Genomic DNA, 9,012 nt, shown 5'->3' with positions numbered 1-9,012 from the left:
TGACAGTGGTGGCTGGGCAAGGTTGGGTTCCCCCAGGCAGATGGGTGATGGTCCCCCCCAACCCTGCTCTCTGCGTGGCTTTTCCAAGGCAGCTCAACCTGCGGCATCTCCTGCTACAACCCAGCCTGCTCTCTCTGAGTGGCCTTGCCAAGGCACATCAGTGCTGACCTGTGGCAACTGGCCACCCGCCCGCCTGTGCCAAGACATCTCAGAGAGACATCCCCCCTTCTGGCTTCCAGCATCTTCCAAAAACAAGCTCCTAGCTGCATCCTGATTCCTTACCCCAGGAGAACAGGGCTGGCAGCTGAACACTCCCCTGCACTATAAGGGAGGCCTTAAAATCTTTTGGACGTGAAGTGGGGTGTTGGTGGGGATGCTGCACTGTCCCCATTCCATTCACCCCGTCCTGCTGCTCACCCTTCTCCACCCTCCCAAGCAAAGCTCTTTTCTGGATCCCCTGTCCCTCTGCAGCCCTCCTACCCTGTGCCATTTCCTTCAGGAAAGGGATCTGCTGAACAAGTTTGTACCCCCTCTCAAGCCCCCACTTGCTTTTGACCTTGGTCTCCTGAAATCGTGGGGGCTGGGAGGGGGGCAGGAAGAGACTCCAAGGTCTGGGAATATGAGGAAAAGGAACAGGATGGGACCACCCTGTGACCTCCCTTAAAGGGAGAAAGCAAAGAGGGGACATGACACAGATCCCCCCACAAGGAAGCAGCAATGAAGAGCTTCAGTGGGTGAGGAGGGGGCACCACCGAGCAGAACTGGAAGAGGGTGGGAAGGACCGTGCAGGGAGCCGGAAAGGTTCGGGTCCTGCCGGTGCACCTGGAGGGGCGGGCGGTGATGGTGAATATTTTAATCTAAATCAAACAATAGGACCAGAGCTGCTCCAAGGATTTTGTGAAATGCACTTGGTAGAAGGCAGGGAAGGACGGGCGGGAGTGAAATGACACCCCCGGAAAATCTCTGTGTTCAGTTCCACCCCCACCCTGCAATCCTCCTCTGGGTTGAGCAGCCCTCGGGGAGCTCTCCGGGGAGCCCTACCCCTGCCACCCCACCTCCGGGGTCCCAGCCCCGGCAGGGCTGGTCAGTGATGAAGAGCGGGGATGGGGAGGCAGTTCGGGGATCGAGGGGGATGAGAAAGAAACAGATCGGGGCGGACGGAGACAGCGACGGCGCCAGGGGTGGCCCCGGCGCGGGAGATGGTGCGGGCGACAGGCTGGCAGTGACCGGCGCTTCCGATGCAGCCTAGGCTTCACTTACCGGGAGCCGTCCCGATTCCACCCGTAAGCGGCTCGAGCCCACGCCAGCCCCAGCCGCGCCGCTTCTTCCACTTGCCCGCCCCTGCCCGCGCCTCTCCCCGACCGGCGACCCCGCGAGCCCGGCACGTCCCGCTTGGGTCCCTCTGCGCTTTCAGGGACCAAATCCCCTTTCCCCAGCCCGGCAAACCCTTCCAGCCCTGCCGCCTCCTGCCTCCTCCAGTCTCCCCGTCGCCCCTGGATCCTGCCTCCCACGCGGGTCCCCGTAGGGAGTGGAGTGGGGGGAGCGGTTGGGGCCGGCGATTGCCTTCCCACCGGGGACCGGGAGGCAGAGACAAAGGCAGTGAAATATCAGTGCCCGGCTAAAGCCGCTCCGTACCCCGCCGAGCCCTTAACTAGATCGTTAGAGGATTATCCGCACCCTGAGCAGACGCGGGGCGGGGGCAGCGGCCGCCCCGTCCCGTTACCGAGCGCCCCCGGGGACGGCGCCGGTGGGAGGCGACGCGCGGAACTGCCCGGGCGCGGCGGCGGCTGGAGACGGGTCTGCGGGAGAACGGATCGGCCAGCGGAGGGACCGTGAGCGGTACCGGGACGGGGAGGGGAGGGGGGACGCAGGGGGCACCGTCTGTCGCACTCCGCGGGCCGGCGGGGGACTCGCGGCTCGCTCCGCTCCCGCCTCCTCCTCGCCTTCCGCGGGGGGTGGAAAGTTTGTGCCCGCGGTGGGGAGACCACTGGGGCTCTGGGGGGGCAGGTCCTGTGGTCTTCGGCGGGATCGTGCCCCGAGAACCCGAGGGGGCTGACACTGGGCTGGCCGGTGCGGGAACGGGATTAGGGGCGTGGGGCTGTGGGCAAGCGGGGTGTCGGGAGTGGGAGTGGGCAGGGAAGGAAGGGGGGGTCTCTGTGCCTCCGCGCTGATGGGCTCAGCTTTATCCAGGGCTGTAATCTCCCCTGCTCCGGTAATTAAAAACTCCGCATTACAAGGAAAACGGTGTGCAGGGAAATGTAATCAAGTCTGGAGGGGCTTAACCATCTGGTAAAGGTTAGGACTGGCACGGCGGGGGACGCGGCCGGGGGATTTGGCAGACGCCGCGATCTGGGCTCCTCTTAATCTACCGCGGGGACGAGCGCAGCATCTGTGGGGTAAAACCGGTGCCCCGGGCAGCGATCGGTCTCGCTGGAGCTCCCATCGCCGTTAACGGGGTCTGCCCGGAGCTGCTCCCCTCCCCAGGTGCGTCCGGCTCCGGTAAACAGATTCTGCTTTGGCACTGGGACCCGGATTGCAGTCCCTCGCCGGGGTCAGCGGGGAAAGGGTTAAGCGGTCGCTGGTGGCCGCGGCTCGGCCCCCAGGTCCGGGCAGGGCCCTCCCCCGCCCCCTCCCGGAGCCCGAAACTCTTTGGAAGTGCAAGGGGCGAAAGAAGGCGAGGGCGGAGACGGCAGCGGGGGTGCGACTCCGCGTCCCCGAGAAAGCTACGAGGCCATGAGGGCCGGGGTAGGCTCCAGGAGGGGACAGCTCTTCCTCCGCTCCCTCCTCTTCCTCCTGCTGGCCGGGCCTCCAGCGCGGCGGCCGGTGGGTGGGCAGCTGCGCTACGCCGTGCCGGAGGAGCTGGAGCACGGAGCCTTCGTGGCCAACCTGGGCGAGGACCTGGGGCTGGACGTGTCCACCCTGTCTGCACGGAGGTTCCGCATCGTGTCACGGGCCGGGGCCAGGCAGCACCTGGAGGTGAACCTGGAGAATGGGATCCTCTTCGTCAACGAGCGGATTGACCGGGAGGAGGTGTGTGAGGCTGGCGGGACCTGCCTGCTCCACCTGCAGCTCCTCGTCGAGAGCCCCCTGGAGCTCTACCGTGTCGAGGTGGAGGTGCTGGACATCAATGACCACGCGCCCACCTTCCCGTGGCAAGAATATGTACTGGAGGTGGCCGAGTCCGCCGTGCTCGGTGCCCGCTTCCCACTGGAGAGCGCCCAGGATCCTGACGTGGGTACAAACTCAGTGCACACCTACCGCCTCAGCCCCAATGGTTTCTTCTCCCTCGAGGTGCAGACGCGCAGTGATGCCAGCAAGTTTGCAGAGCTGGTGCTGGAGCGTGCCCTCGACCGCGAGCAGCAGCGTGTTCACCGGGTGCTGCTCACAGCTCTTGACGGCGGCGTCCCCGAGCGCTCTGGCACAGCGCACATCCTTGTCACGGTGCTGGATGCCAATGACAATGTGCCTGCCTTTGACCAGCCTTCATATGGTGTGAGCCTTCCTGAGGATGCCCCAGCCGGCACTCTGGTCATCCAACTCAATGCCACTGACCTGGATGAGGGTCCCAATGGTGAGATTGAATACTCCTTCAGTGGTCACGCACCGCCGCGTGTCCGGGAGCTCTTCCACATAGAGCCCCGGAGTGGGCAGGTGCTGCTGAAGGGCCGCCTGGACTATGAGCGGGCCAGTCTCCATGAGCTCTATGTGCAAGCCAAGGACCGCGGGCCCTCGGCTGTGGCTGTGCACTGCCGGGTGCTTGTGCACCTCCTCGATGTCAATGACAATGCACCAGAGGTGACCCTCACCTCGGTGTCCACCCCCGTGCAGGAGGATGCCCCCCCAGGCACTGTCATTGCCGTCATCAGTGTTCTGGACCGGGATTCTGGGGACAACGGGCGTGTGAGCTGTGAGGTTGGTCCCAACGTGCCCTTTGAGCTCCGCTCCTCCTTCCGCAACTACTACACGCTGGTCACCACGCAGGCGCTGGACCGCGAGATTGTGCCTGAGTACAACGTGAGCATCACGGCTCGGGACATGGGCTCGCCTGCCCTGGTGACCCGCAGCACCCTCACTGTCCCGGTGTCCGATGTGAATGACAATGCCCCACGCTTTCTCCAGCCCTCCTACAGCGTCTATGTGATGGAGAACAATGCGCCAGGTGCCTCCATCTGCTCTGTCAGTGCATTGGACCCTGACTGCCAGCAAAACGCCTACCTGTCCTACTCCATTGCCGACGGGCACATACATGGCATGCCTGTGGGCACCTATGTGTCTATCAACTCTGACAGTGGGCACATGTATGCCCTGCGCTCCCTTGACTATGAGCAGATCCGCAGCTTCCAGATCCAGGTGCAAGCACAGGATGCAGGTTTCCCTCCACTCAGCGCCAATGTCACCGTCCACATCTTCGTGCTGGATCAGAACGACAATGCTCCAGTCATCGTTTCCCCCCTGCCACACAATGGCTCTGTGGCCACTGAGCTGGTGCCGCGATCAGCCAGGCCTGGCTACCTGGTGGGCATGGTGTCAGCAGTGGATGCAGACGCAGGGCTGAATTCTCGCCTCTCCTACCAGCTCCTCCAGGCCACTGACTTCACCCTCTTCAGTGTGGCACCAGACACAGGTGAGCTGCGGACCCTCCGCTCCTTCCTGGAGCAGGATGCCACCCGACAGCGGCTGGTGGTGCAGGTGCGGGACAGTGGGCAGCCAGCCCTCTCTGCCACTGTGTCCCTCCTTCTTTCCGTGGTGGAGACCATGCCTCAGACTCTCTCAGACTTCAGCGAGTTCAGCCTCCCCCCGGAGGTGTCCTCATCCTCCCCACTCACTCTCTACCTCCTTGTCTCCCTGGGCTCCATCTCCTTCACCTTCCTTCTCGCCATCCTCATCCTCACAGCCATTCGCTGCCGTGGAGAGCAGCATTCCCGCCAAGGTGACAGCTGCTCCCCACCCCGCTGCCACTGCTGCCCTGGGTCCAGACCCTCCTCTGATGGCCTGAAGACTTCCAACCTGACGGCACAGCCCCCCGCAGGGACCACGGCTGCCACCTGCCTTGACGTGCCTGCAGGCGGTCCCCCGGGCTACTGCTACAAGGTCTGCCTTGGTCCTGAGTCTGCTCAGAGTGATTTCATGTTCCTCAAACCCTGCAGTCCCCCACGGAACAACGAGAAGGATCCCGGAAAACGGTCCCGGCCAGACCAGCACCTCCAGGTCTCCAAGGAGGTAACACCATGCCCAGCAGTGCTTAGCTGTGCTCCGCGGGTCCCCCCAACCCCCTCCCTCTGCCTCTGCCACAGGAGAAACCAGTCAAGGCTTCTCCCAGAGAATAACCGGAGCCTTTGATCAGTGAGGGAATTACGAGCCGTGAGGCAGCGGGAACTCCACCGAGCTTCCCGATGGGTCTAATTACCGGGGGAGCGTCAGGCTCGGCTGAGGCGAGAGGAAATCCCTTCCCACCGCCTTTTGTACGCATTAGAGGCAACAGAGATGCTCCGGTGCTCTGGGAGAGGTGGAAAGGTGAGGGAGGCTTCTCCTTCGTGTGGGTGAGCAATTCACAATGGGACAGCCTGAGCATCAGTGCTGCTCTGCCCTCCCCTGCGGAAGGTCCGCAGTGTCCCGCTGCTGCATCCGGGGCTGGTCCCTGTCCCGCCGGCACCGCTCCTGTCCCAGAGCTGGGCGCTGTTCGGGACTGTGCCAGCGGGCAGGGAGTGGGGTCTTAGGCGCGGGATTTTGATGTCAACATTTGTTAGGTATTGAAATGAGGAATGTCTAATTTTCCCGATAAAAGACTCTTTCTGAAACACGATTACAAGGATGGAGAGTGATGAGGCGTCTAATCCACTTATGTTTGAGTTTTAATAAACCAACCCTTCTGTGGAGAGCACAAGACTCTCTGCCAAGAGTTTCTCTCCAGATGTCTCCTTGCACTCCTGGACTCCCTTCCCTTAATGGGATTTCCCCCTAGTTTTTGCAACCCTCCTGGTATATCAGGCGTGCAGCCAATTTCTGCACCTCTCACCATTTGGTGCCTCAGACCTGGGCTAAGTCACCATTGCACCTGAAAAAAAGGCTTTTGAAAATTAACAGGAGTAGGAAATCCCCTGTCTCTGCCCAAGAGGACAGACTGAAAACTCACAGAATCAGAGAGCAAGCCCCACACAAGTCCAGTGTCTCAGGAGGGTGAAGGAGGTTCAGAAGGGAAAAGGCTGGTTCAACGCTGCCTCAGTTTCCAAAAAATTGAATGTACTCCTTGGTTCTCCACAAAGGGCATGGGGAAAGAGGGGATGGGGTCCTGCATCCCTGGCTGTTGAAGCCTTGAGCTGGTAGGGCTGGGCTGGGCTGAGTGACTGTTGATCCCAGGGCTGATAGACAGAAGTTCCCAATAACCAGCCTTGCCCTTCCCCGTGTTTTCCAGGTCAAGCAGCCCAACACAGACTGGCTGCCTCCAAGCATACAGAGACCTACCCTGAAAAGGTACCAAATCCATCACTGCAGGAGCAGAGGGGGCAGGTGGAAGGGGTATATGTGGGATGGGGAGGTTGTCTGCAACACAGCTTTGAACCAGTCTCTTCTCTTTAGTTCCCAGAGCCTGGAGGACATGGGGGAAATCCGCAGAGCCCTCCAGAAGGAGCATGAGAGGCTGTGTACACTGGTGACTCCTGTCTCTGGTTAGTATTGGGACACTGGAGCTGGGAGAACCAGACCCTCTCGTCACTTATGGGAGGTGCAGGGAGGGGGGTCACATCCCTGTTCTGTTTTGTGGGGCGAAAGGGGTGTCCAGGCTCTAGATGGGAGGTTGTTGACACAGGAGTTGCATCCTGGGACATGAATGTGACTGTCCCATTGAGCTGTGGATGTGATCTCCTTGAGCCAGTCTTACACTCATCTTTCCTCCAGAGTTTCAGAAAGCTTCTGCAGGACCCAACAGCATCTGGACCCCTCAGTACAGCCCCTTGTACCCAGGGCACATCCCAGCCCTTGATTATCAGCACAACGTCTACATCCCTGGCACCCCCACTCTGCTTTCCAGCAAGGATGGGCCCCTCTTCCCGGGTCGGGAGAACAAGAACAGCTTCTCTACCTTCGGCAAGAGGAAGAAGATGACAACTTACTGTGACATGCATGACAGTGTGGTTATCAACAATGACCTGAAATAGCCTGGATGGCTCTGTCTTGGGAATCTGTCACATTACTTCAGCTGCCAAGTCCACCTGCAGCACATAGTCCCATGTATGGACCACTCAGGATTCTGCAGGGCTGCTGGGAAAGTGGCCCATTAGACCTTGGGGAAAGTACATGAGGAGCAAGAGACTGAAAATTATAGGGATTGGGGGTGGGGGGCACAGCAGGGGCATTTTTTCCATCTCATTCTGCAGAGCTGTGTTGGCAGCAGGTGCTGTTTGGGGTCCGTGTGACCAGATTTAAGCAAATCTGCCTTGAGTTTACCTATTCCTATGTCCCCTTAGGGACTGTCCATCTCTGTAAACATTGTCACTTTGTCTTGTCCAGCTGTGTGAATGTACTGAGCTGCATGCCTCTATCTCTGTCCCAGTAGACATGGAAAATGTATGCAGGCCAAGCCTGGTTCAGCCAAGCCTGACCCTACGCACTGGGGCAGTGACCATTGCTCTGTTCCTGTGATCCAGTGGGATGTGTTGCATGTCCAGAGCAGCCATTGGTGTCTGTCTTCTCTGAGAAGTGAGTGTAAACCCCAGCCTTGATGGGTGCTTCCCTTCAAAACCTGACCCAATACTTGAGGGGCTGGAGACTCAAAGTCTAGGACACAACCAAAGTCCAGGAAAGAGCCAGTCTTTTTGTCTGGGAACAGCATGGGTACACATGGATTGGATCGCCAGAAGATCTGTTAGCACAAGTGGAGGCCCTGCTGAGCAACTCTCTAGTCCAAGGCAACATCACCTGAATGAGAAACAGTTTCCAGCCACTGGAGTGTCCTCAGCACAGGTGACTGTCTTCTTCCCTCCTGCCTGTGCCCTCACTTGGATCTCTCTTTTCCCCAAATACTGAATGCCTGGAGGATCTCCTGCATTGGAGACCCTTCCTGCACAGGACAGACCTCTCCCACTGTGTCCTGCTTCTCTTTGAGGACTTTTAACTGGCTTTCAAAAGCCCTCAAGGGCAGGACTCCAGCCCCAGAACAGTCTCTTCCCTGCTTTGCTCACCCTGCACCTGTCCACCCAGTCTGTCTGTCACCATTGCCAATCGCTCTGGTCACGGGACAGTTCATTTCCAATCCATCTGTGCAGAACATGACAGCTATTTCTAAACTGGGTTTGTTTCATGATGTCTGATTTGTACCAATAAATTGTATTTTAATAGCTCACTCTGGCTCCTGGCTGTCCCTGCACTGCACAAGACAGCAGGGATGGCTGTGCAACTCTTGGAGTGGCACTCCCAGCTCCAAGAGGTACATGTGTCCCTCTGGCCTTCTGAGTTCTGGAGCAGCATTTTATTCATTTATGCCAAGAGCTCATTTTATTCCCTTCCCCTGTATTCTGCTTGCTTAAGGTCCCCTTCCCTCCTCCCCTGGACTCAGGAGTACTTTGAGGTCATGGCCAGAAGAAGGTGGAATTGTCACACAGCTCCCTTGCTTCATGCTCCAGCTTGGGCAGAGAGGCACCACAGCACAGGGAGAGGGGCTGGATCTATCACTATTGTCTAGTTGCTGTTATTCTGCTTTCTCTGGTTCATTTAAGCTTTCCCCTGGATGCTCAACCCCCACCAGCTTGCCTCAGGAGCCAGAGATGGCCCGGCTGTGTGCCAGACATAGGGACCAGCTCCTTGGGGATAGGCAGTCCTGTACCTGCTGGTGGGATGACTCTGGGCTTGATGTGGGAAGCAGTTCCCCTTTGGATGAGGTCCTGAGGTGGCCATGCCATGGCTGTCCTTCTCTTACCCCCTACTTGCTCAGTGACTGGCCTGGGGAGGCTGCAATGCAGCTTTTGGGATTAACCCAGAAAAGTCCTTGTCTACAAGTGGCCAACGTGCTCTTCAGTG

The 9,012-nt window shown here is 59.2% G+C and overlaps 1 protein-coding gene across 1 annotated transcript; it reads left to right on the top strand.

The window, feature by feature from the left end:
- The first annotated feature begins 2,733 nt into the window (after window positions 1–2,733).
- Window positions 2,734–7,303, top strand: LOC139679008 (protocadherin-10-like). Its single transcript, XM_071570360.1, has 4 exons — window positions 2,734–5,220; window positions 6,413–6,471; window positions 6,577–6,665; window positions 6,895–7,303. The coding sequence occupies exons 1-4, from the start codon at window positions 2,734–2,736 to the stop codon at window positions 7,152–7,154; spliced, it is 2,895 nt and encodes a 964-aa protein (XP_071426461.1). The 3' UTR covers window positions 7,155–7,303.
- The last annotated feature ends 1,709 nt before the right edge of the window (window positions 7,304–9,012 follow it).

Source organism: Pithys albifrons, chromosome 15, assembly GCF_047495875.1.
Source record: "Pithys albifrons albifrons isolate INPA30051 chromosome 15, PitAlb_v1, whole genome shotgun sequence".
NCBI lineage: Eukaryota > Metazoa > Chordata > Aves > Passeriformes > Thamnophilidae > Pithys > Pithys albifrons.
This window is presented reverse-complemented; position numbering and strand designations above follow the sequence as displayed.

What these genes read in the sequence shown, in the direction of transcription:
- LOC139679008 (XM_071570360.1), top strand. Translation starts at nt 2,734, where the DNA reads ATGAGGGCCGGGGTAGGCTCCAGGAGGGGACAGCTCTTCCTCCGCTCC. An exon ending in ACCTCCAGGTCTCCAAGGAG is followed by an intron (nt 5,221 to 6,412) that starts GTAACACCATGC and finishes CGTGTTTTCCAG; the next exon opens with GTCAAGCAGCCCAACACAGA. An exon ending in CAGAGACCTACCCTGAAAAG is followed by an intron (nt 6,472 to 6,576) that starts GTACCAAATCCA and finishes TCTTCTCTTTAG; the next exon opens with TTCCCAGAGCCTGGAGGACA.